We start from the raw sequence: 27,751 nt of genomic DNA, 5'->3' as shown, positions 1-27,751 counted from the left end.
AAGCGCGCCCCCTCTTTGGCTGGGGCGCTAACCTCGGGTGGGCGGGGCGCCGCCGCGAGCCACCACTGGCACAGGGTGACGTCGCTCCGCTGCGCAGCTGGAAGCCTGCGAAGTCAAACAGCAGCCGCGGGGAGGCTCGTTCCCATCGGCATCTGTGATTGGCTGCGATCGAGGGCCCGGGCGGCCGGCCAGCCGTCTCGCCGAGCGCCGACTGGCCGGATCTGCTGTCAGTCAGCGGGAACAGACTTCTCCCTCTCCATCTGGTCAACTGCGGGAGAAAAATTTTCGAGAATTTCCAGCAGGCAAGGCAGTGGCCGCTTTGACTGCTTGCTTCGGAGATCCGAGACAACGGAGAAGGCACTCTTATTTACCGACCAAGAAAGCTCCTCCCCCGCCCTCCGTTAGCGAATTAAAACATTTTTCAGGGACGTAGCCATCCAGAGGTAAGAGCCTAGAGAGTGCAATTCATTTATTTCTGCTAACCATGTATGCTGTTCTTTATTGGCGGTCGCGGAATGGAGAGTAAGCGGAGAAGGGTTTCCCGGGAGGGCGAAGGGGAGACGTCGGTTTCCGTTCCCCAGCCCCACGAGTCGGCGCTTGGCCGGCGGTCTCTCTGGGTTCTTAGAGCGCCGCTTTCTTCCCTTCGGAGGTCGTGAGCAGCTCGTCGGGGTGGGGCGGGGCCCAGCTGGGCTGCCTGCGCCCCGGGCGGCGGGTTTCTAGCCCAGACTGCGCTCGGCCTTGAATGTAGTTGCAGGCTGGAGGGCCAGCGCGGCGCGAGGGGGGCAGGGTGAGTGGGCCGAGACTGGAGACCCTTGCCCGAGGCCCCGGAAGCGAGGATGCTGCGGGGTGGGTGCCGCATTGCCGCCCGGGCGAGGGAAACGTGGCGACAACGGGCTCGGTACGCCCAGAGGGAGGTTGGGAGGCGGAGACCTGGCGGCAGAAGGTGCCCAGGGAGCCCAGCTATTTGCGAGGCTTCGCAGGCAGGCGGGCGTGTGTTCTTCCCACCGTGTGTCACCCTGGCCACTCGCCTGTCAGGGCCAGCGAGCCGAGCCCAGGATCCTGAGCTGTACCCAGGTGAGATTTTCAGGAGGTCCGGCATCGGGAAGGATGCACAGCCCCGGCTGGTTTTGATCCGAAGACTTGGGTTTTAGTTTGCGCAGGGAGCGCTGTAATACTCAAGGCCTTGTAGCTGGTGATGTCTTTTTCAGCAGCCGCTTTCTGTAGATGAGAGAATTCATCGGATGTGACAAAGAGGCTCTAGGTGGAAATAGCCAGGGAATTTGCAGTCTCTAAAGCTCCACGGGCTTTTCTGAGCCTCCCACTGTTAAAGTGCAGCAAGGCGTCATCGGTTCTTTCCGTCAGGGCGGAGGAATCTCGAGGTTGTCCTTCGGCTTCAGAATGAGCGACTACAGTGACAGATTACAATGACCATGAAAAAGAGCAATGAGACCGGGAGCAATGGCTCACGCCTGTGATCACAGCACTTTGGGAGGCCAAAGCGGGTTTGAGCCCAGGAGTTCGAGACCAGCCTGGGCAACATAGCGAAACCTCGGCTCTACAAAAAATACAAAAATTACCCGGGCGTGGTGGCATGTGCCTGTGGTCCCAACCTGGGAGGCTGAGGTGGGAGGATCTCTCGAGCCTGGGTGGTCGAGGCTGCAGTGAGCCGAGATCGCACCACTGCACTCCAGCCTGGGCGACAGAGCAAGACCCTGTCTCAGAAAGAAAAAGAAAAAACAGCCATGGTTCGTGGTATTCTGGTTAGGCAGCCGTGGCAGGAAGAAGAGCAGCACGTGCGTGTGTGTGTGTCTGATAAAATACCTTAGTTACAATATTTGAGTAGTGAGTTCTCGCTAATGATTTTTTCTTTCAACCTTAGTCATTACTATTGATCACCCAGGCAACTTCCTTGACTGGAATCCTTAGAGACGAGGAAAGAAGAGAGGAAAGTGGCTGGTGACATAATAGACTGTGAAGGAAAGTTCTTAAAGGCATTATAAAGTTAACAGGTTTAGGATATAGTCTGTGGCTTGTATGCATATTTACTAACGTCTTAAAAGATATCTATGGGAATAGAATACTGAGTACTTTTCACTGCTCACATTTCACACTTTTCTCCAGTCACACATCTGAATATAGACATATTCACATTAAACCTAAGGGGAGTCCTTTGGAGTTTTTATTGTTGTTTTCTTTTTTCCCCTCAGGTAAAGCAGTAAATTTTCTTTCCCTTCCTCCTAGCAGGATATTGATAAAGAAGGTACTGGGGTCCAAATTAGCTGAAATACATTCTGGAAATTTCCATACTATTTGAATTTACTGAGATGCCTTAATTGATTTTCTAAAAAGGTCGATAGGTAAATATTTGATTTAAGAATATTTAAAAGGGCTGTGTTCTCATTGTGGAAGTTGTAGATACCTAAATGCCACTTCATAATGGGCAGATAGGAATGCTTTCTTAAAATATTTTTTCTAGAGGGATAAAATCTAAGCAGGTTTCGGAACTTTAGAACTCCTGAATAATTTTGGCATGTGCTTAAACTGCCCTTTTGACCTGCTTTTAACATACAAGAACAGTTTAACTCAAATCCAGTGCACCTTCCTGCCAGTGACAGTGCTTTTCTTTTGGAAGACTTGACTTCCAAAGATTGAATATAATGTTAAAATGGTTTATAAAAATAAACTGGCCATGTTTTCCGATCAAAAGATTGAGCTAAATCTCCCCTGCTTACTTAAAAAGATTCCTTCTGTCTCTTAGTTTGCGGAATAATGAACTCATCCCAATTTTTAATTGCTGAACTGACAAAAGACAATCCTTAGGTGTTTGCTAATTTGTTCTCCACTCTTTTTGTTGTAGAGAACACTGATTGCTTTTTTTTTTTTTCCTTAAGGTTTTTGTTTTTCACATCACAAGTTCTACTCCCCTTGCCTTGCTGGTCAAAGCATAGTCATTCCCATGGGCATCGGCAGAGCTGTGGGGTCTCTGATGGCAGATCCCGATTGTGGAGCTCTGGAGGAGGAAACTTTTCTTAATGTGCAGGTTTAATTCAAAGTTGTTATTTACTTTGGGAACTCCAGCTGCTTTTGAATTGTTTCTTAGGGAATATGGAGGGGATTGATATGATTTAATTACATTGCAGATGGAAAAGGACATGGAGCCACTTCGTAATATCTCTTGTTTACCTAAGCGATGCCGACCTGGTTTTTTGTTTATTTGTTTTTTATAAACTAGCTATATATCTGGGTCACATTTCATCTCTGCCAATAATATGCCTTAAAGTAGGTGTTTTCCTATGACTGCCTGCTTTCTGAGATGATTGTAGAAACAATACACGAGGAAGGATGCCAGGTTGATGATTGATTTTAAAATACGCAGGTTTTTAGCCTTATAGAAACTGCTCAATTTGCATTTTATCTCATTTCTTAAAAATGTTTCCAGTGGATATTTGTTCTCTGTGAGAATGCAGTTCTATTTTATTGTTTAAAAAAAAAAATTGGGGGGAGGATAAAGAGGAGATAAAATGGCAAGAATATACTAGAAGAGCTGCAGAAACTTTAATATTTATTTATTTGTAATTCCAGAACTCTGGTTTAAAGTAGGTGTATGACTGCAAAGTAGCTCAAGGCTGAATATGGCATATATACTTTCAGACCGAAACCAAAAGAATAGTATTTTGCTAATCTCAAGTTAACTCTTCAAATATAAATATTTTCTAATAAATGTATTTCTTTAAAGTTCTTTTTTTTTCTATATTATATAAAGCTGCTTTGGGAATTATCTCCAAATAATTAGTACTTCTATTACCTGGTAGATTGTATTATAGTTTGAAGTCTCAATTCATCACCTATAGTTAACATAATTGGTTTTTAAAATTTTTTTTAACACACCATTGCTGGCTTGAATCCATAATTGTTGCTGAATAAAATCTAACTCTCAATTAGAAGCAAAAGAACAAACATCTCTTGCAATGGAATGTGTTATTTCTCTCTCTTGCTTTTTTTTTTTTTTTTTAAATAGACAGTGTCTTGCTCCATTGCTCAGGCTGGAGTGCAGTGATGTGATCTTGGCTCACTGCAGCCTCTGCCTCCCAGGCTCATGCAATCTGTCCACCTCATTTTTGTACTTTTTGTAGAGACAGGGTTTCACCATGTTGCCCAGGGTAGTCTCAAACTCCTGGGATCAAGCACTCCTCCCACCTCAGCCCCGTGAGTAGCTGGGACTACAGGCATGCGGAACCACGCCTGACTAATTTTTGTATTTTTAGTGGAGACGGGGTTTTGCAAAGTTGCCCACTGGTCTCCAACTCTTGGCCTCAAGTGATTTGCCTGCCTTGGCCTCTCAAAGTGCTGGGATTACAGGTGTGAGCCACCGGGTCTGGCCATGTTACTTCTCTTTGATAACCAGAGATGCTGTGTCTCTGCCACTCTCCAACCCCCCAACAATGTTGTCTTACAAAGAAATGAATTTCAGCCTTCTATGCAGAATCTTGGCCAAAAGGCCAAGAAGGGATGACTTCCTAAGTCTTTGATGATACATTACTTGTTTTGGTGGCCATCTTTGTTCTAAATTCTGTGACGGCAGAGCTCATATTTTTTTTATTGCTTAAATATCTAAAGATTGAGGCCAGTCTCTGTGGCGCATGCCTATAATTCCAATACTTTGGGAGGCTGAGGTGGGAAGATCACTTGAAGTCAGGAGTTCAAGAGCAGACTGGGCAACAAAGTGAGAACCCATCTCTACAAGAAATTAAAACAAATAAACATCTAAGGATGTTCTTTGGAACCTCGTTCTTTCTTTTGCCTGTTTTACCCACCGAAAGAAGTAATGGCCTTCCCTATACATAGCTAGACTGATTTCCAAAAATTCTCCTGAAAGTAATTGTTTGAAATCTGTAGTGCATTTTCTCATAACTGCACTCAAGCTGGGTTTCATTTGTGTATGTTTATACCTTTTGGAAAGATACATCTTTTCAAGTTCATTTTTTATTGTGAAATAATTTAAACATACGATTGAGAATAATATAATATCTGTAGACCATCCACCAGCATCATCAAACCTTAGTATTCTGCCATCTTTTCAAGTTGATTTTAAAAGAATAAAGTAATAGAACAAAATCCTATGGAGACAAATTTTTTATTTGTATGGAAAATTCCCAGAAACAGCTCTACCTGCAGTGGGGTAGGAATTCCCCCGGTAACACCGTGTAATGCCAAGAGAGGCTTTAGGATTGAGTTTCGGGGTGGAGTCCAGAAATGGGGGTGTAAAGTAATCGTTTCAAATAAGTGTAGTCTCAAGTGTCGTTGGGTTGCTAGGGTTGGGGAAAGGAGAGCTGCAGTTGTGAATGTAAATACGTAGATCACTCGTTCAGAAATCAGGGCTGCTTGTCACAAATGCAGTGCTGCCAGGTTCCTGATATCATACCCACATACCCTCCTAGTGAGAGAGTCTACCAGGATGGGGAGCATCAAAACTGGCTTATCTTTGTGCCTCTGGGGTGTTTGCACAGCAATTTATATTTACCATAGTAATATAGTATGTAAAGCTTAGTAGGTTGAGAAATGTTAAAATAAAACTTAGATTTATCCTAGATTATGTTTTTGCTAAAACTTGGCCATTCTTTGGAAACAGAACTATTTTAAGTATTCTATTAGCCTGTTACTTTTTCCTGAACAGACTTTGTTGCTATTGTTAATATTTACCCCTACCTTTTCTTGAAAGTAATAGAGTTAATGAAGGGAAGTATATTTATTTATACATGTATTCTGTGTTTTTGCTACTAGAAGTGTAACTTGGGGACCAGCAGCTTCTGTATCACCAGGGTGTTGGTTAGAAATGCAGAATGACTCCACCCCATAGCCACTGGGTCAGAACCTGCATTTTAACAAGTGATTGCAGGTTCAAGTTTAAGAGATACATGTTCTGTATATGTGCACACCGTCAAATTTTTATAGAATGTAAACGCTGTGAATGCGGTAGGAAAATCATTTTTGATCCACTGTTCTTAGAGGTAGGCTATTGGATGCCTACCCAATATATAACAGAAATATATGTATTTTCTGTCAAATCCTTTATGAGCTTCATTTTTGGTAATATTTGATGACATATCAGTTATATTCAAAATTTCTGATGGTCTCTCTCTCTCTCTCTGTCTCTCTCCCTCTCCTCCTCTACCCCTCTCTCCCTCTGTCCCCTGTGACTTGCATCATTTTTCTTGAAGACATTCCATTATTGTTCCATTGACCTTTCCCTCATCACTGAGTCCTTTGGAGCTGAGTTATGTCAACAGCTGCCTTAATTACTTTGGTCAGAAGTGGTGGGAACCAGGTGAGAAGGAGAGTGCTGCTAAGCTCCCGCCTGCTGCAGGACGACAGGCGGGTGACACCCACATGCCACAGCTCCACTTCAGAGCCTAGGTGTTCTCGGTTTGACCCAGACGGTAGTGGGAGTCCAGCTACCTGGGACAATTTTGGGATCTGGGATAACCGCATCGATGAGCCAATTCTGCTGCCACCCAGCATTAAGTATGGCAAGCCAATTCCCAAAATCAGCTTGGAAAATGTGGGGTGCGCCTCACAGATTGGCAAACGGAAAGAGAATGAAGATCGGTTTGACTTCGCTCAGCTGACAGATGAGGTCCTGTACTTTGCAGTGTATGATGGACACGGTGGACCTGCAGCAGCTGATTTCTGTCATACCCACATGGAGAAATGTATTATGTATGTACAATGACTTTCACTCCTGACTTTGCAGTCCCCCTATACTTCCTACTTAAACTTTCACCCTTTGGCTGAGGCTTCCAGGGTAAACATAGTTACTTGAGTGGTCACATGCTTCACAAATGAGCAGTAGTTTAAGTGTGCCATTTATTACTTATGGTTATCACAATTTCAGAAATGCATGTTTTAACAACTCCCCTGGGGAAAGCATTAACTAAAATCTATAGCACTTAATTTGTGATAATTTTAAGTGAAGTGGCATAATGTACATGAGATAAGCTATGAGAAGCATTTACTCCCATCAGTGTAGGACAGATAAGTGCTTCAGGAAATGGTAATTACTCTTTCAAGTGGTGTGAATAATTTTGAATACTTGACTTGTTGAAAATAGCTTTGGATGATTGGCATTAGTGTGGAAAAATGCATTTAATGCAGGCGTTTTGGAGCTCTTCAGTTTATTTACTTCAACTACTATTAATGCATTTTTGAGGATCACATTACTGCTAAAATCGAAAGAGGGAGAACATGTGATGGAGTTACGACCATGTGACTAGTTTTGACTTCCCAGTGACCATTTCTTGACTTCCTGTGTATACCTCATTCCACGAAAGAACTCACAATAGGAAGGAACTCTTGACCTCTCAGGGTTGTGGTAGTGAGGATCAATTCTTCAAGGACAAGGACTTGGACTTTCATTGTTGTGCCCTTAAAAGCTTATCACAGTGCCTGATACTTAGTGGATTCTCCATAAGTATTCCTTAGCCAGTAAGTCTTCAGCATTTGACAGGAAAATCATGAGGCCCATTGTATGGAATGACTGCTAGCTAGAGTAACAGTGAGGAGAAAAACCTATTATAAAATGATTGTTTGAGGCTCTTTTTTTCCTCCCCACAAAGGGATTTGCTTCCTAAGGAGAAGAACTTGGAAACTCTGTTGACCTTGGCTTTTCTAGAAATAGATAAAGCCTTTTCGAGTCATGCCCGCCTGTCTGCTGATGGTATGTAAAACTATCACATTCCTTGGGTCCTAGGGAGTACATGGGGTGAGGGAGGAGTAAAAAGGAAACAATTTAAGTCCTTTGAGGGAGGGGATTTTAATGGACAATTGTTTGTAAGGATTTATATAGAAATGAGTTTATATGAAGAATCACATTAAATGCTGTTGGGAACTCAAATTAATGTTAATTCCTCACTTTTAAATGCAATATATTGGAGAATTTTTCAGAAAGAGAAGCCCTGGAACAGTTCTGATGTTGTACTTTAGTTTTTAAAAGATTTTAAAAATGTTTAATCTGTTTGTTCATTTTATGGACAAAATGTCCATACTATGAGTTTTGTTTTGGGTTTTTGGTTTTTTTTTAGATGGATCTGGTGACCAAGTGCTGAAATACACTACAGGGTAATCACATCTAGTGAGGACAGTCATTGTCCAACAAGAAAAAATTGCAAATAGGTCCTAAATAGAAAAAGACAATGGTTAATATGCACTAATTTGTATAATTAGAAGGAAAATATTTTTCTGTCACTTCTTAAAAAGCTCAATCTTGCAGCTTTTCTCTGGTAGCTAGTGATATTTTCAGCATAAGGGCATGCTAGCTGAATTTAAAATTTTGTGTACTGTATGTCCTTAAATTTTGAAAGTGAAATGTTTCTGGTTTTGACTAAATTTATCAAAACCATTTCAGGAAAATTCAGCAAACGTTTTCTAGTTAGCTAGTCCCGAATATTTTGCTGTTAAAGTTAACCCTGAAAATTTCTGTACCAGCCAAATGAATGTATGCATGTAACCTTGTAGATGATTTGAAAATGAATCATGCAATAATCTTGATCTGTATTTGGTTCATCCTTTTCTTAAAAAAAAGAAAGAAATCAAATGCACCACAGAAATGTCAGTTGAACAGTCTTCAGTTGGAGTACATAAGGATAGAGATTGTTTGCATTTCAGAGTGAAGGAACTGAAGATTAGAGTGGTAAAGGTCAGTTCAGAGTTAGGGCTGGGATTTTCCTGACCACCAGCATTCTCTCTATCCTCTCATGATGAGAGGAGAAGGTAACTCTGGGATGGTTCTATTTACCATCTTGAGATTTTTTCCTGAGCTTTTTTTGAGAACCTTACTATCCCACTCCTCAGGAAAGCATTACAGTCCACTCTGTTCAGGGATATGTTTTCCAGTTTGTAGATTATTTAGGCCCATTTTCTTTTCTCTCATTCCTTTGGAATTTTTCTTTTTCCTTTCAACTGGACCCTTACCTTTAAGAAGACAGAAGTTGAAAGAGGTAAACTTTATGCATAAGATTTAGCTCTTGTTCCAAATAGTTAAAACACCTGAAGGAAAAGAGGAAATCAAATGTTTTCTTATGGTTTTATTTTTATTACTTCCTGAATTTTGGTATGCTCTTATTTCATAATAACTGAGTTAGCTGTGAGTCTGGCTATGTCTCACACCACAATGTTTGTTGACTGTAGTGCCGGTGGTGTGCCCCAGCTGTTCTGTAAATAGCTGCAGCTTACTGGGCAAGGTTTTTGGATGAGAATGTCCATATTTATCCCAGGCATGTGACCACCAACCAAAAACATTGACCTTCTCAATGCCATCAGCCTCTTTTAAAAGTATCTAGTCAATGTAGATGCTTAAACCAATCAGTGATTGACTTGATGTAAAATATGACACGACTCCTTTTATTATTGAATAAAGTATAACTCAACAGAATTTTGAACTTAAAGAATTTAATTAACTTGCCTATCTTAAAAGAAACTTTCTAAAGATACCTTTGTCACAAAAACAAAGAGTTGTATAAAGAAATTAATCACAAAAATGTAATTCATATGCTTACTTCAGCAGCACATACACTAAAATTGGGATGATACAGAGATCAGCATGGTCCTTGTGCAAGGATGGCACACAAATACATAAAGTGTTCCATATTTTTTATTCTTAATAAAATTAATTCATTTGTAATAAAGAAATTAAAATGCATTATTTAATTTAATTCCTCTATCATATGCTTTGATCATTCTTAAGAATGATCCCAGAACATTCTTAAGATATTTTAAAATGTATTTTTCATATAATGGTAATTTGTTTGAAAGTATAATGGAGCAAGACAGGATGATGCTCTTAGTGTGTACTAAAAGAAAAAGTCTATTATAATATTGTTATTAAATCTTATTTTGTTATTAAATTTGTTATTTGTTATTAAATTCTTATTTTGTATATATTCTTATCGGTCTGTGTTTTTTAAAAATTAGTGTTTTGAGAACATTTAAAAATTTTATTCTTAATAAGTTGCCAAAGGCTTCAAAGATGGCAAAAATTGTCTTTTGATATTTAGGGCCTATTTTATCAAATACATTAAAGCCACTAAAGATAGAATGCCATATGTTGTGTAACTGTTCAATTTGTGGATTTTTTAAAATGTCATTTTACATTTCAAAGTTATTATTTAAGTTTAAAACTTTAGTTTTTAGCAAGAACTGAAGCAGTATCAGTATTATAAGAGTGGATAATATTCTTTTCGGCCTATGTATATAGATAGGACCAGTGCCAGTGAAACAAAATTTTGTACTAAGTGCAGTTTACCCTCTCCAGTTTCTTTCATCTTTTCTCTTTTAGTATTAACCCCTTTCCCCTCTCCTTGAACCCTTCCTGTGAGGTGAAGGACTGTGGCTTATTCATTTTTGAATCTCCAATGTGCAGCACCCTGCATAGAACCTGGCAGGTACTCAATAATTATTTGGATTGAACTGAGATCTCCACTGCCTACTCTTTCCCACTGAAGTTACTGTAATTTTTTCTTTTATTATCATATAGCTGATTTAATCAAATTATTAATAAAACATATGCATTTTAATGAGCTGTCACTCCTGGATGGATTTGAATTTTAGTTAGCAGACACCTGAAAAAGGCTTAAACCATAGAAGTGAGTTTCTTAATCCTGAGTTCTAGTTTGATTGCACTGTGGTCTGAGTGACAGTTTGTTAGAATTTCTGTTCTTTTACATTTGCTGAGGAGAGCTTTACTTCCAACTATGTGGTCAATTTTGGAATAGGTGTGGTGTGGTGCTGAAAAAAATGTATATTCTGTTGATTTGGGGTGGAGAGTTCTGTAGATGTCTATTAGGTCCACTTTATGTAGAGCTGAATTCAATTCCTGGATATCCTTGTTAACTTTCTGTCTCGTTGATCTGTCTAATGTTGACAGTGGGGTGTTAAAATCTCCCATTATTATTGTGTGGGAGTTTAAGTCCCTTTGTAGGTCACTGAGGACTTGCTTTATGAATCTGGGTGCTCCTGTGTTGGGTGCATATATATTTAGGATAGTTAGCTCTTCTTGTTGAATCGATCCCTTTATCATTATGTAATGGCCTTCTTTGTCTCTTTTGATCTTTGTTGGTTTAAAGTCTATTTTATCAGAGACTAGGATTGCAACCCCTGCCTTTTTTTGTTTTCCATTTGCTTGATAGATCTTCCTCCATCCCTTTATTTTGAGTCTATGTGTGTCTCTGCACATGAGATGGGTTTCCTGAATACAGCACACTGATGGGTCCTGACTCCTTATCCAGTTTGCCAGTCTGTGTCTTTTAATTGGAGCATTTAGCCCATTTACATTTAACGTTAATATTGTTATGTGTGAATCTGATCCTGTCATTATGATGTTAGTTGGTTATTTTGCTCGTTAGTTGCTGCAGTTTCTTCCTAGCCTCGATGGTCTTTACAATTTGGCATGTTTTTGCAGTGGCTGGTACCGGTTGTTCCTTTCCATGTGTAGTGCTTCCTTCAGGAGCTCTTTTAGGGCAGGCCTGGTGGTGACAAAATCACTCAGCATTTGCTTGTCTGTAAAGTATTTTATTTCTCCTTCACTTATGAAGCTTAGTTTGGCTGGATATGAAATTCTGGGCTGAAAATTCTTTTCTTTAACAATGTTGAATATCGGCCCCCACTCTCTTCTGGCTTGTAGAGTTTCTGCCGAGAGATCAGCTGTTAGTCTGATGGGCTTCCCTTTGTGGGTAACCCGACCTTTCTCTCTGGCTGCCCTTAACATTTTTTCCTTCATTTCAACTTTGTTGAATCTGACACTTATGTGTCTTGGGGTTGCTCTTCTCGAGGAGTATCTTTGTGGCGTTCTCTGTATTTCCTGAATCTGAATGTTGGCCTGCCTTGCTAGATTGGGGAAGTTCTCCTGGATAATATCTTGCAGAGTGTTTTCCAACTTGGTTCCATTCTCCCCATCATTTTCAGGTACACCAATCAGACGTAGGTTTGGTCTTTTCACATAGTCCCAAATTTCTTGGAGGCTTTGTTCATTTCTTTTTATTCTTACACCATGGAATACTATGCAGCCATAAAAAATGATGAGTTCGTGTCCTTTGTAGGGACATGGATGAAACTGGAAAACATCATTCTCAGTAAACTATCGCAAGGACAAAAAACCAAACACCGCATGTTCTCACTCATAGGTGGGAATTGAACAATGAGAACTCATGGACACAGGAAGGGGAACATCACACTCCGGGGACTGTTGTGGGGTGGGGGGAGGGGGGAGGGACAGCATTAGGAGATATACCTAATGCTAAATGACGAGTTAATGGGTGCAGGAAATCAACATGGCACATGGATACATATGTAACAAACCTGCACATTGTGCACATGTACCCTAAAACCTAAAGTATAATTAAAAAAAAAAAAAAAACCATAGAAGTGAATTACTAATGGTGAGATTTTAGGTATAAAAGAGAGGCGTGCCCCTCAGTCCTACTGAAGCAGCATTGTTCGTCTGGCGTAATACTCGAGTTTCATTGTCTCATGCCAAGGAAATCAAGGACGAGGACCCACAAGGAGTGAGGTTAAGGGTGGAGACTTAATAGGTGAAAGAAAGAGAAAAGCTCTCTCCTGCAAAAAGAGGGGTCCCAAACAGGTTTCTAGTCCATGCTGAAGTGCAGGAGGCTTTATGGATGAGCTTGAGGAGGCAGTGTCTGATTTCCATAGGGCACAAAGGATTGGTTGGACCAGATGTGCCATTTGCATAGCACACGAAAAACTGATTAGGCCTAGGTGTGCAATTTGCAGAGCATTCAAGAATCTGGCCACCCCCACCCTAATCTTTTATTATGCAGATGGGTTCTCTACCTGGCCAGCACCATGTTGCCCATTTCTTTACACATGGTGACAAAGAAAAGGGAAGATGGAAACATATTGAACATGCTTGGCCCCAGGTAGCCCTTTTCTTTTCTTTTCTTTTTCTTTTTTTTTTTTTTTTTGAGACAGAGTTGCCCCATGTAGCCCTTTTCTTTTCTTTTCTTTTCTTTTTTTTTATGAGACAGAGTTTCACTGTAGTCTCCCAGGCTAGAGTGCAATGGCGCAATTTCGGCTCACTGCAACCTCCACCTCCCAGATTCAAGTGATTCCCCTGCCTCAGCCTCCCGAGTACCTGGGATTACAGGCGCCTGCCACCATGCCTGCCTAATTTTTGTATTTTTAGTAGAGATGGGGTTTCGCCATGTTGGTCAGGCTGGTTTCTAACTCCCGATCTCAGGTGATCCATCCGCCCTGGCCTCCCAAAGTGCTGGGATTACAGGCATGAGCCGTCGTGCCCAGCCCAGGTAGTCCTTTTCTATTAGCACAGCTGCTGGCATTCACCTGTGCAAGCTTCCAGCTTGCTTATTTATGTTTGCAGCTCAATTTTTCAGGCTGCTCTTTGTTAGAAAAGAAATGGTTTGGAGGCTGCTTTTTGTTAAAAGGGAAGCCTTGCCAAGGACTCCTTTACCCTCACTATCTGCCTAAATAATTTATTTCTAGCTCCTGTATCAATACCATATTAACTTTCTTAAGTGCAATTAAAACAGTCTTATCTCCTCTCAACTTCAGTTCCAAAGCTGTTACAGCTATGTAAAGAGCTTCAAATTATCTTACTAACATTTAAAATATTAACTGTTGAATGGCACTGCTGTTGCCCGGGCAAGATCACATTCAAGTTACACTTAGTGAGAGCTCTTCTCTGCCAGGCATGTGCGAGTTCAGCGTGGGCAAGAGACTTTTATGTGCATTCAGTCCTTTCAAAAATGAGATGATGCCAACCACAGACGCAGCTTGTCCTGGATGACTGATCTGTAAAATATAATAAAAGGTTATCGTTTGAGTAGAATAAAATAAAATAATTTACTGTTGTAGCTGGGGATATTTTGAAAAGAATAAAATCAAAATGCCACTTATCAAGAAATGGCAAGAACAAGATTCCCTTGCCCTTAAGAAATTGTCAGCTATTTTTATTGCTTTTTTGTTAATGCATTTTCAACCTGTCCTTAGTTATCAGTAGCAAATTTCATCACCATCTTTTAATTTTTTTATTCAATTTATACCAGTAATGTCTACTTTTACAATTAATAAAAGCAGCCAGTAAATCCAGATGATATCCCACCAGTCTGTTGTTTATAAACAGATAGCCACTTAGAACAAACTAGATGGTAGAAAATTAGGTTATAATTCTGTATTTCCTATAAGCTCTTCAGAGTGTTTCCAGATTGCTTAAACTTTGAAAGCAACAAAGCTCTGAAAGGGACAAATGGAACAAAAAGAGAAGCCTTGCTCTGACATTCAGAGTGGGGGACGTTGATGGCGTTATGAGTCTCACCAGAAACTTTTATGTTCTTCATATCCTGTGACCTCTTTGTGGAAGAATTAAACTACAAAAGAACCAGGGCTGTAAACACAGCATTTTTGAATCCCCTATGCCGGGACAGCCAAAAGAAAAAAAAGTAGGGAGAACATTGATGAGATGTTCTTACTGTGCTGCTACTGCTTCAGCTCATTACTTTGATTTTGGTGTTCATGAATCATGAGTCTAGAACACCCATTTTTAATAAATATTGAAACTGTATTGGCTTATACATAGTATTATTTACACAACTGAGTAATTACTAGGGGTCATTATACTTTGAAAATTATTATACTTTGAAAAGTATAGCTTTTGCTCTTTATGTTGGCATTCACAATCTTGATCATTTTTCTTTTGATGTGTCGACCTGCAACACTGGGGGAAAGAGAGAGCTGCAGAAATAACCATTTTGTGAATTATATAAAATTATAAACATGAGTGTCGCTAGCCTTTATTTAAGCAATGGATTTAAATTAATCATTCTACTCAAAAATGCCTTCTAGGTACTAAGTCTCTGCATTAAGCACCATTAACAAATGCACTACTCCATGTATCTTGTATAATGGGTGCTTTGATTCCTTCTTGATATATATATTTAAGTCCCAGTAATTTGGTGGTATACTGTAGTTTACATCCTGCTTGTCAGATACAAATTCTTCCATGCTGTAACTGTAGATTTACCTTTCTATTATTGAGACAATTCTGATATTGCTACCAAACAAATTTACAGTGCATTTTTTCTAACTCAGTAAAGGTAGTGATTTACTGTGTTTAAGACCAACTATTTCAGTGAATGTGTGTATGTGTGAGTGTTTTTGTGAGTGTGTTAAATGTAGGTCTGTGTCACCATTTATGTGTCTTGGTACAGATACTTTTTTGTATAGTTTTTTCAACCTTAGAAACCACAAAATTAAGAAAGAAGTGTTACCCTGTGATGAAAAAATAGACTCAACTACAAAATACCATCAACTGGAACAAACTGAGTTTTGGAATAATTGATTTGGCATCTCCTGGAATATTATATAATTTGCTAGTTAAATTTTCACCAAAATAAAAAACCCTTCCCTTATTTTGCAGCTCTTTCTCTGCTCTCCCCTGTGTTGCAGGTTTGTAATGTTTGAGCACAATTCCTGGGTGAAATTCCTATTTGCCTCTGTGCGTGTTATTTGTGGCAGAGAACTGTGCCTGGTCAGCAGCTCTAGACCTGGAGCCCGTGGACACTATATGCTGGGCTTCAGTGGAAAGAGAGATCTGCTTAATTTTGTCCCAGGTGAAGGAGTCCAGCGGTTCCTAGCCTGGACTACGGGAAGGTTCCCACATCTCTGTCCCATTAGTTGAGATGACTTGCAGTAGAAATTGTCCAGTGAGTGTTAAGAACTTATTGAAAGATGTCTTAGTTTTCTAGTTTTGTTGTTAGAGCAAAAAGTGAGAATTTTTACTTCCATGTTAAACGTTAAATGAAAATGAATGCTGATTTAATATTTATATTCTTAAATGCTTAGCAAATCAGAATTGACAGTTAGTTTTGAAGCCTTTCCTATAAATCCTGGGATTTTGGAACTGTGAAGTTGGGTTGGTAAAAAGTCAAACTCTTAAAATTCCTAGGTGACCGAGCCATGAATTACAAGCCTAAATAACTAAACTTTTACTTATGAAATTTTAACTCTTTTACTGTGGCCAATAATAAACCATTTTTAAGAAAACTATTGTAGATGGTTTAAACAAACGGAAGGAATATTAAATTCCTGGGACAGGTAGCATCTGAATAAATGCCGTGTTCCCTTACCTGGCTCTTTAAATCATTTGAAATATCATAGTTAGTCAAACTGTAAAGATTCCACTGCTTTATAGTCGTTTGGGTAATTTAAAGTTACGAGTTAACATTTGTAATATAAATATCACTGATACTTATGCTAAAACATTTATGTTATATGGTGGACAAATATATCTTTCAGCATTGCAGAAATATTACATTGGCACGACAGTTCCAAAATCAAGAGAAAAATGGAAAGATAGTGCAACTATAAATGTTATTTCTCAAGAAAGTTCAGCATGACTATAAAAGATTAAGTAGAGTTTATTCATGCTTTTCCATCTTACTTTTCTGATTAAAGCAGGCATTTTAATACACTGATTGGAAAAATCTATTTATGTATATATCTCCCTCCAATGCATTACTGATGAAGTTTTCAAAATTATCTTTTTGGGGAAAAAAAAAACTTAGATTGAGTCTTAATCAGTCAAATCAGTAGCACTTCGTTTTTCCCAAATCTACCTTTAAAATCAAAGTCATCTTTGGAATGTTTTAAAGACTTAAGAGTGTTACTAAAGACAATACCTGCTTTAAATAAGTTATCTTTTCCAATTTCTTCCACTTTGTTTTATTTTTTAGCCCATAATTTCACAATATTCTCACTTTTGACAAGGCTCAATGCAAATTAACAATTTTTAACAAGTGGTAAAGAACTTAGGGCAGACACTGTTAGAAGAAATCAAAGGAAGATGCAGAAATGCAGTCTGAGTTGGATGGAGGAAATGGTGACCTCAAGCCCAGTAACAATGAATTTTATTTGTTATTAGAGAAAATTCATATTCGTGGGATGCTCTGGGCCCAAGCAGGACCCCAGGAGTTGCAGCTGGCAGTACTGCCCTGCGTTTGGAGACCACCTCTTTGTATTATAACCTTCTGGAGTTAGGAGTGTTAACTACACCAAGTTTATGAGAAGCTAGAATGAACTTCATTCCCCACCTCCCCTCCCCCAGATTCTCTGCTCCTGTAATGATGGTTGTAACTTTGTTTCATGTCTAGGGAGGACAAAGATAAACAGAAAAGAATGTGAGCCTGTAACCATTTTAGGATTTTTTTGATGAACATTTATAAAATTGAAACAGTTTTAGAAGCATACAGAGGTAGAATATGCAAATGGTATGCCCTTGGCATATGTCACTTAGCCTACTAACTGATAGTATGTTCACAGGATAGGAGTAAAAAGTGGAAGAGAAAACCTTCTAAATCCGTAGACTATAGAAAAATCAGCTTGCCTCTGTGGGCTCAAGTAGACCTAAGTCATCCCACCATCATAGCCAACCTAATTAAATTTTAATACTTTCAGTCCAGACACCAGATATCCATGAAGGTGTTGTTACAAGTTCAAGTCAGCTCTACTTGATATGAATAGAGGCCATTTGTAGATAGTGATGCAGTGTTTGCCAAATTAGGTTAGCAACCTTTCCGTTTGCATGGAGCCTTGTTACTGAATTAAATACTTGTTTCTCTGCATGCTGTTACTTACATAGTTCATTTGCATTTTATTTGCTTAGCTCTAGTTAAATTAGAATGATATATTCCAGCAGTAGTTTATCATGCTTGTGTTTTATTTTGTAATAAAAATTCCATATCCAATCATTTGACTGTCACTAACTTGTACTCTTTTTTTCATAATACTTGTAGCAACTCTTCTGACCTCTGGGACTACTGCAACAGTAGCCCTATTGCGAGATGGTATTGAACTGGTTGTAGCCAGTGTTGGGGACAGCCGGGCTATTTTGTGTAGAAAAGGAAAACCCATGAAGCTGACCACTGACCATACTCCAGAAAGAAAAGATGAAAAAGAAAGGTACTACCACCACTGATCCATCATATCATTCTATGTGGATGATGTTTTTAGTTCATAATAGTTTTTAAACTGATGTCATGGTTAAGTTTAACAGTGACTTGGTTTTCTTTTTGTTTTTTTGAGACAGAGTCTCACTCTGTCACCCAGGCTGGAGTGCAGTGGCGCAATCTTGGCTCACTGCAAGCTCCACCTCCCGGGTTCACGCCATTCTTCTGCCTCAGCCTCCCGAGTAGCTGGGACTACAGGCGCCCGCCAACACGCTCGGCTAATTTTTTGTTTTTTAGCAGAGATGGGGTTTCACCATGTTAGCCAGGATGGTCTCGATCTCCTGACCTCGTGATCTGCCCTCCTTGGCCTCCCAAAGGGTTTTCTACATATCACACCATTGTCATTTAACTTTTAACAGGATCAAGAAATGTGGTGGTTTTGTAGCTTGGAATAGTTTGGGGCAGCCTCACGTAAATGGCAGGCTTGCAATGACAAGAAGTATTGGAGATTTGGACCTTAAGACCAGTGGTGTCATAGCAGAACCTGAAACTAAGAGGATTAAGGTAAGAAAGGATCTGCCAACACTTGATAAATCTGCAGAGAGTGAATGTAGGATTGTCTCTGCTGCACCTTTCTTGGAGGCCAAAATGATTTTTAAAAGGGAGTAATTTATGGAAGGATAAAAAAACTTTTCAGGTAAAATAAGATGCCAGCATCACCTGCACCCAGTCAGCCAGCATCACCTGCACCCAGTCAGCATCAGCCATCACCTGCACCCAATCAGCCAGCATCACCTGCACCATCAGCCAGCATCACCTGCACCCAGCCAGCATCACCTGCACCCAGTCAGCATCACCTGCACCCAGTCAATCAGCATCACCTGCACCCATCAGCCAGCATCACCTGCACCCAATCAGCAAGCATCACCTGCACCCAGTCATTCAGCATCACCTGCACCCCAGCTCACCATCAGCCAGCATCACCTGCACCCAGTCAGCCAGCATCACCTGCACCCAATCAGCCAGCATCACCTGCACCCAGTCAATCAGCATCACCTGCACCCAATCAGCCAGCATCACCTGCACCCAATCAGCCAGCATAATCGCCTACCTCTACTTCTGTGGCATCCTTTGCATGTACTAATCAGTGTCCTCATTGTCCTGAACTGCCCCCCAACACACACCCAGTCCATGAGCTGAGAGTTCTCTAAAACTCCTGAGCCACTATAGTCCCTAGCACAGTATAGTGTAGGCTTCCAAAACTGGCAGCAAACACTTGTTAATTAATTGCATGAAGGGTTTCAAGTCTATAGATATCCCACTTCATGTTATAGATACCCCATTTCATTTTATCTAACAGATACTTAGGCAGAGTGTACTATGTGCTGGGCTCTGTTCAAAATAAGTACTACTATCTCCATTTTTCAAGGAAAATCTGAAGCATACAGATGTCAATGCACCTCTGCTCACCCAGCCAGATAATAGAGGCCGGATTCAAATCCTAGAAGCCTGGGCTTAGAGACAGCACTCATAACCATTACATTGAGCTACCTCTCAGCATTGGGCTATCTGGATTCTCCCTTTGTGATGTTAAATTATGGAATTAAATCAAGATATCTTGAAGGGTGTTTGCTAAATTATTAGGCGTGATTACCTCTGGTGATGGGATTTCAGAGGATTGCAACTTCTTTACTCTTTACTTTCTGCTTTTAACTACTATTTATATTTTACTAACTAAATATTAGCTTTATCCTTGTTGGTTAATTCTAAATGTTACTACTTTTGCCCAACATGTAGGCTTTACATTTTCATGGTTTGCCTATGTATTGGTCTGTTCTCACACTGCTAATAAAGATATACTCGAGACTGGGTAATTTATAAAGGAAAGAGGTTTAATGGGCTCACAGTTCCACATGGCTGGGGAGGCCACACAATCATGGTGGAAGGTGAAAGAGGAGCAAAGTCATGTCTTACATGGTGGCAGGCAAAGAGAGCATGTGTGGGGGAACTACCCTTTATAAAACCATCAGATCTTGTGAGACTTCTTCACTATTATGAAAACAGCATGGGAAAGACCCACCGCCATGATTCAGTTACCTCCCACCAGGTCCCTCCCACAACACATGGGAATTATGGTAGCTATAATTCAAGATGAGATTTGGGTGGGGACACAGCCAAACCATATCAGCATGCAAGCTGTTACACAGATGACCACTTAGCAAAACAGATAAAACCTTTGAATTAGCAAGATTGTGCTAAGGCAGAGACTAGCTTATAATCATAGGCATTTGGTTCTGATTGCAGTTACATCATGCTGATGACAGCTTCCTGGTCCTCACCACAGATGGAATTAACTTCATGGTGAATAGTCAAGAGATTTGTGATTTTGTCAATCAGTGCCATGATCCCAACAAAGCAGCCCATGCGGTGACTGAACAGGTGACCCAGAGCTTCTGCCTGAAAAGTCTCAAGGAGAAGGAAAGGACAGTCCAGGCATTGTGTTTTAGCTTTTGAGTGTTGTAGTGAATTTTACACCTGATTCCATAATATTTCCAATTATAAAATTTTTATTATTTCCCCAAGTTAAAATTTTAATATGCCAAGGAAATGTGCTTTGTTTATTCTTTGGCTTTGTATATACCTTGAAATGATAGTAATGGCAATAGTAAATTATAATAATAGTAAACTAATATATCACTTGCTATGTGTCAGACAATATTCATAGGTATTAACTCATTACTGTATGTATTGTACAGTATGTACAATTACATATATTGTAATCATCACAGTAACCCTATTAGGTTGGAGCTATTATTGTCGCTTTTCACAGATGAGGAAAACAGGTACAGAGGCTACAGAGTTAATCACTGAAGGTCATAAAACTATTAAATTGCAGAACTGGACTTTAAACCCAAACAACTAGGTTCCCGAGTCCAACCACTTCACCATTAAACTAGAGTGCTCCAAGCAAATATCCGATTTGAGGATATAGCACAGTCACCTTCTGGTTATTCAGAATGGGTGTGTGGAAAAGATAAACCAAAATACAAAAAGGCACAGGGATGAGGTTGTGTGTCAGCCAGAACTAAAGTTAAAAGAAAGCTGGATAATATCCAGTAAAGAAAACGTAAACTATGCTTTGTATTATTTAAAATATTAGAGGCATGTTTCAATTCAACAGCTATTTTTGCATTTCCCAAATTAAGATAATAGACCTTACTTTAAAAGTATTATTTGCTTAGATGGGCAAACATGATTATAATATATGAATTATTCATTTGGTTACTGCCTTCACCCGTGCTAAACAGGGTGTTCATGAAAGTGAGGAAATAGGCCCAATTTCGTGGATGAACACTTCTTTCCCAATTTCAACTGCCTGTCTTGTAGATATTTGCATTCTAATTCACAAAGGTAATGAAATTTGCAGTGAATGCATAGTGTTCCATTTTATTCTTATACATAATTCATTTAAAGTTCCTCTGGTCAAGAAATTTAGTTTATGCTTATTTTTTCCATACTACAGAGGAAGCACTGTAATAAACATTCTGATGTCTATTTGTGCATATCTGTTTCCTTCAGGAAATAGGTTTAATTCTTAGAAATAGTATCCAGGTGTGGTGGCATGCATGTATAGTCCCAGCTATGAGGGAGGATGAGGTGGGAGGATTGCTTGAGCCCTTAGAAATAAAATTTTTAGGCCAGGTATGGTGGCTTAGACCTATAATCCCAGCACTTTGGGAGGCTGAGATGGGAAGATTGCCTGAGTCCAGGAGTTCAAGACCAGCTTGGGCAACATGGCGAGACCCAGTCTCTACAAAAAAATATTTTTTTTACTTAGCTGGGCATGGTGGTACTGCCTGTGGTGTCAGCTACTTGGAAGGCTAAGGTGGGAAGATCACCTGAGTCTGGGAGGTCAAGGCTGCAGTGAGCCGATATCGTGCCACTGCACTCCAGCCTGGGTGACAGAACAAGACCCTGTCTCAATAAATAAATAAAATTTCTAGATGAAAGAATACACAATGTTCTAGAGCTTTTAATAAGTTTGCCAAATTATCCTCCAGAAATACTATACCAGTTTACACTAGCGTGTTCTACAGTTTGTTTCTCCAAATTCTTATCATATATTTTTTTGCCAATTCGATAGATGGAAAAATCAAATTAAGGTGTAGAAATTTTTATCTTTTTTCTTTGTTGGTGGAGTTAGCTATTTGCATAGGCTTATTATCCATTTGTATTTCTCTTATGATTATGGATAGTTTTTTTGTCTTTCAATTTCCAAGGTTTTTATTCTGTTATGGTGAATTTCCCTAAAGGGAATTGAATTCCTGTTAAGAGCTAACAATTATCAAGTCTGCACTGTGTGTTACTCCCTACACTAAATGCTTTACATGTATCTTCATTTTCAGGAGCTGCATACCAATGCCCCTTAGTCCACTGGTGTTTCTGTTGCCAAAATTGCTACAGCAGGATATAGCTAATATGGTTGTTTTGGGTCATCTGTTATTCCATGTGCAATTTAATAATCCTTGTGGGCATTAATACAGGGTGAAAATCACAAACCATTGTGAAATAAGTAGGTTAGTAACTGCACATAAGACCAGTTTGGCTTTCTAGGGGAAGGGTATTTCCAAGGGAAGGAAAGGCTGATTTCTCTTTGTATAGACTGTGATTTCCAATGTTTTTCTCTTTCTTCCTGCCACACCTTGCAGGCAATACAGTATGGTACTGAGGATAACAGTACTGCAGTAGTAGTGCCTTTTGGTGCCTGGGGAAAATATAAGAACTCTGAAATCAACTTCTCATTCAGCAGAAGCTTTGCCTCCAGTGGACGATGGGCCTGATTACCAGCTGGGACTTAGAGTTTCTGTGCACCAGTTTTTCACTGAGCATGTCAAGAAACTGATAAGATCAAAAAGGTCTCCTAACTCACTAGATCAGTGCACAAGTCAGTGTAAACCACTTAGATAGTAGTTTTTTCATAAATGCTCATCATATTTATGTTCAGCTGTACATGTTCAGTATAAATATATGTGTAGTGAAGCTACTGTGAGTCTTTAAATGGAAAGAGCAAATGAGAAGTGGTTTGGATACACTTGATGAGAGATGAGAGTGTCACATTAATAATTTTTAAGACTCTTAGGCAGCTATGGGTTTCTTTTGGTCATTTTTGTTCTTTATTCATTTGAACACATTTTTGAAGTTCTTCAAAACTAGTCAGTTTGAATTTTGACAGCTATTCAATATGTGATCTCCAAGTTTAAAAAAATTTTTTTTCCAGACTTCCCTAATCCTAAAATGCAAGTTTTTATTTTTAATAACTGTACCAAGGAATAAGTATAAAAACAGTTCTCTGTTACCATATTTTGTATTCTGGACCACTTACTGGTGAAAGTAACCATGCAAAAGATATTAATTTGGCCAGGCACAGTGGCTCATGCCTGTAATCCCAGCACTTTGGGAGGCTAAGGTGGGTAGATCACCTGAGGTCAGGAATTCAACACCAGCCTGGCCAACATGGTGAAACCCCATCTCTAGTAAAAATCTCAAAAAAAAAAATTAGCTGGGTGTGGTGGCAGACACCTGTAATCCCAGCTACTCGGGAGGCTGAGGAAGGAGGAATCACTTGAACCCGGGAGACGGGGGTTGCAGTGAGCTGAGATCATGCCATTGCACTCCAGCTTGGGCGGCAAGAGTGAAACTCCATCTCAAAAAAAAAAAAAGAAAAGAAATTAATTCAGATGATATGACATTACTGAATTGTATACATATTTATAAATATGTATTTCAACTGTCTCATCAGCCCTCCCCTCCATTCATTCTTATTTTTCTATAGTTAAGAATGCTATAAAAATGTGACTATTCCTTAATATCAGAAAAGAATGCACAGGCTGAGTCTTCTGGTCAAAAGTTAAATACTGATGGAATCAAGTATTTTGTATGAAGTTCTCATTTGTTATCTCTAACGCTATTTTGTGTTTTGTATATAGTATTATAGTATGTGTATATCACTTTTTGTATAGAGTAAGCAATTGAATAATTTGTTAGTAAAAATAATACCACATTGACTGATACTGCTATAGACATAGCTTGAGTTTTATGTCTCCTTTTTGCTCATTTTCTAAGACTTAGGAGAAAGAATCAATCTAAAATGAACATTAAAACATTCTCCATTTCAGCTTGCTATGAAACTTAGGAAGTATAAAACTATACTTCTCTTTATGTGCATGTAAGTTTGCTGTTAAAATGTGAATTTCTAAATGTATGTTTGGAATTATTTCTGTAGTTTATTTCTGCAAACTATGTAAATTTGTTATATGTGTGAGTATGTGTACATATGTATATTTTGGAGTAATACAAAATTAAAGGGAACAATCTTGCATAGCTCTTTCACCAGTTTTAAATTATTGATATATTATTTTTAAGGACCCTTGACAAACTAGGGGCAATTTCCTTATAGTGGAGAACCAGTGGTTATCAGTAGATGAGGAAATAGGTTAAAAACTGCTATATGGCAATTTGTATATAAAGTAATAGGATGTGAGAAAAATACTGAATCTTAAGAATGACATGGAATTTTGTGGCAGAAACAAAAGAAAAAGTTGATGTAGTATATACCTTCAACTGTTTTTTGAGTTGACTTTTTTTTTCTTTAAGCGCTAGGTAAAAGTGTATGAGGAGAGGAGGGCCCAATATAAATATTCACATCTTCTTACGTTTTTGGGAATGGAAGAAGATAAATCTTGAGTTTTTCTGCCTATATTAATCAGGAATTGCCCTTTGAAAAAAGTGCTAAATAAATATTTCGATTTTTTTTTCAAGGGAAGTTAGGTGAAAGAAGGAAAAACATCACAGGAAAGACTATTAACATTCTGTTTGTTGTCTGAGAGGTGAGGAACCAAAGGGAGGCAACTAAAGCAGGAAACCATCTTGTTTTTTCTGATCAGTTCTTGGAACAGAAATGTGGAAGCTACCTTTAGGAACACGGAGAATTTCCAAACCAACAGGCAAAGGAAAACTAACGCACAAAAATGACATTCTAAAGATGCAGGTTTAAGCCAGGCACGGTGGCTCAAGCCTGTAATCCTAGCACTTTGGGAGGCCAAGGCAGGTGGATCACCTGAGGTCAAGAGTTAGAGACCAGCCTGGCCAACATGGTGAAACCTCGTCTCGATCAAAAAATGCAAAAATTAGCCAGGTGTGGTGGTGGGCGCCTATAATCCCAGCTACTGGGGAGGCTGAGGAAGGAGAATTGCTTGAACCTAGGAGGCGGAGGTTGCAGTGAGTCAAGATCACACCATTGCACTCCAGCCTGGACAGCAGAGCAAAAACTCAATCTCAAATAAATAAATAAACAAATATGCAGATTTCATTTTTGTTTTGAATGCTTTACATTATTAATTCCTATCTTTTACTTTAAAAACTAAGATTAGGAGTGATGTTGTCAAGTTCAAAGGCGTGAGGGTGATTGATGGATTGAGGTAGATAGCCAAGTTTGTCTGTTTTTGTTTTTTATAGTTACAGAGTCTCATTTTGTTGTCCAGGCTGAAGTGCAGTGGTGCAATCATAGCTCACTGAGATTGCCAGGTTCGACAAAGAGGAATTTATAGGATGGGGATATAGGGTAGACTTGACTCTGCTTTATCTGGGAAAGCTTTTAAAACTCTGAGCCAGTTAACTTTGAGTAAGCATAAAACTTACTGTACCGGTGTTTGTATTTTTCATGCCACAATATTAAAATGGAATTTTAAATGTAGATTATCATAATCTATAAAAGAGAAGTATACATGTATTAGGATACTGGAAAATATGCAAATCGTAGTAAAAAAAAGGGACTGCTGTAGTTTTTCAGTTATAACTGAATTTGCCATGTGGGTATAGGTATAGTGTAAATTACATTAATGTAGTAAAACATCAATTGTGGTTGGGTTTGTCTTTCATTTATGTGTAGTATAGAAATCACCTTTCTAATATGTGTTGCCTAACTATTTGCCACCATCTGTTTGGTGAAATACTCATTGTCATTGTAATTTTCCACAAGTATAAGTTCTTAAGTACCTTATAGATTCAGAAGTAAATGCTGTCCTGTTCTCCATCAGCTGTTCATTTGTTACAGATTTTGTATTTCTTTTTTTTTTTTTTTTTTGAGATGGAGTCTCACTCTGTCACCCAGGCTGAAGTGCAGTGGTGTGGTCTCGGCTCCCTGCAACCTCTGTCTCCTGGGTTCAAACGATTCTTCTGCCTCAGCCTCCTGAGTAGCTGGGACTACAGGCGCATGCCACCACCCCTGGCTAATTTTTTTTTTTTTTTTTTTTTTGAGAAGGAGTCTTGCTCTGTCACCCAGGCTGGAGTGCAGTGGCACAATCTCAGCTCACTGCAAGCTCCACCTCCTGGGTTCACGCCATTCTCCTGCCTCAGCCTCCCGAGTAGCTGGGATTACAGGCGCCCGCCACCGCGCCTGGCTAATTTTTTTGTATTTTTAGTAGAGATGGAGTTTCGCCATATTGGCCAGGCTGGTCTCGAACTCCTGACCTCAAGTGATCCACCCACCTCGGCCTCCCAAAGTGCTGGGATTACAGGCATGAGCCACTGCACCTGGCCAGATCTTTGTATGTCTTAAGCGCTTCAAAGTCTTAAGCATTTTTCTGGGGGGATGTCCATTTTGGAGGGATCCATTTTGATCCTTTGTACTCTATAATGTGAACTTTCCCCTGTTCCAACACTTAAAAGAGAACTATTAGCACATAATCTAAAAGATGGAATTTTTTTTTTTCTTGAGACAGAGTCTCACTCTGTCGCCAGGCTGGAGTGCAGTGGCGCGATCTCGGCTCACTGCAACCTCTGCCTCCTGGGTTTAAGCGATTCTCTTGCCTCAGCCTCCGGAGTAGCTGGGACTACAGGTGCGTGCCACCACGCCCGGCTAATTTTGTATTTTTAGTAGAGACGGGGTTTCACCATATTGGCCAGGATGGTCTCGATCTCTTGACCTCGTGATCCACCTGCCTCGGCCTCCCAAAGTGCTGGGATTACAGCACTGTGCCCAGCCCGGAAATTATTTTTTAAATGAAATTTTATTTTATTTTTTTTTTAGGATTTTGGTAGAGAATGAGTAGGCCTACTTATCAAACAGGACATTTAGTTTCTTTCCTTAGAACAGACATAAATTTAATTTCATGGTAGTATGATAATAAGAAAATGCTTCTATTTTTCTTTAGCACCTCCATGGTTCTCATATACCCATGTCTGTAAAAAGTGACATGAGATTTTTGTTGGGTTACATTTTATTGTATTTATTAGATTCGCTTATATAGATGACTTAAGCAGAAATAAAGTCATGTCATTACAAGGTGAACACGCCAACTTGTGATGGCCTGTCTTTTGCTTTTAGTATTGGGATGAGAACAATGGACTCTCCCATTGGTTGTTAGATGGTTGAAATGGTGCATTGGTGGTCATACTTAGTGTTCTAGGCTGTGAAATCATGGAGTTCTTCCACTTCCGAGAATGACTCATTTGCTGTTGGATTCTAGTACAGAATTTAGCAGCCTGATGTGTCCCCAAACTGATTTAATTTCTACTGAAGTGCCCTTGTGTACATTTGTTTTGTAATTTACCAAAGTACTACCTGAGTGCATAATGACTCCTACAGTGAGTTAATGTCATTGCTGCTTTGACCATTGTTTTAAATCTGTGTACTAGAGGAACTGTGAGCAGAATAAAATCACATTATCTCAATGTTCAAAATATTCTAATAAAGTACATGCATCAAACAATGTTAAAAA

General features: G+C 39.5%; 1 protein-coding gene and 1 non-coding gene across 4 annotated transcripts; both read left to right on the top strand.

Moving 5' to 3' along the window:
* Positions 1-22: 22 nt before the first annotated feature.
* PPM1K (protein phosphatase, Mg2+/Mn2+ dependent 1K) lies at positions 23-27,751 on the top strand. 3 transcript variants are annotated; one of them, XM_003265889.4, is made up of 7 exons: positions 23-443; positions 6,219-6,717; positions 7,614-7,714; positions 17,820-17,985; positions 18,392-18,536; positions 20,277-20,411; positions 22,682-27,751. In XM_003265889.4, the coding sequence occupies exons 2-7, from the start codon at positions 6,278-6,280 to the stop codon at positions 22,811-22,813; spliced, it is 1,119 nt and encodes a 372-aa protein (XP_003265937.1). In that variant the 5' UTR covers positions 23-443; positions 6,219-6,277; the 3' UTR covers positions 22,814-27,751. The 3 variants fall into 3 exon arrangements, with proteins under 3 accessions (XP_003265937.1, XP_030674975.1, XP_012355014.1); XM_012499560.2 differs by lacking the exon at positions 23-443 and adding an exon at positions 688-1,074 and having other exon boundaries at positions 22,682-23,528; XM_030819115.1 differs by lacking the exon at positions 22,682-27,751 and having other exon boundaries at positions 220-443; positions 20,277-20,664.
* On the top strand, positions 9,544-9,647 carry LOC115836772. The gene has a single exon (XR_004031793.1). It is a non-coding gene; the product is annotated as a U6 spliceosomal RNA (small nuclear RNA).

The sequence above is a fragment of the Nomascus leucogenys genome, chromosome 9, assembly GCF_006542625.1.
Source record: "Nomascus leucogenys isolate Asia chromosome 9, Asia_NLE_v1, whole genome shotgun sequence".
NCBI classification, from domain to species: domain Eukaryota; kingdom Metazoa; phylum Chordata; class Mammalia; order Primates; family Hylobatidae; genus Nomascus; species Nomascus leucogenys.
Note: the sequence above shows the minus strand (reverse complement) of the source record. Positions and strands in the feature narration are given on the sequence as shown.

Excerpts from the sequence above, each read along its gene's own strand:
- PPM1K (XM_003265889.4), top strand. The coding sequence starts at position 6,278 with ATGTCAACAGCTGCCTTAATTACTTTGGTCAGAAGTGGTGGGAACCAG. Across the intron at positions 6,718-7,613 it reads CACATGGAGAAATGTATTAT|GGATTTGCTTCCTAAGGAGA; the intron begins GTATGTACAATG and ends CTCCCCACAAAG. Across the intron at positions 17,986-18,391 it reads AGAAAAGATGAAAAAGAAAG|GATCAAGAAATGTGGTGGTT; the intron begins GTACTACCACCA and ends AACTTTTAACAG.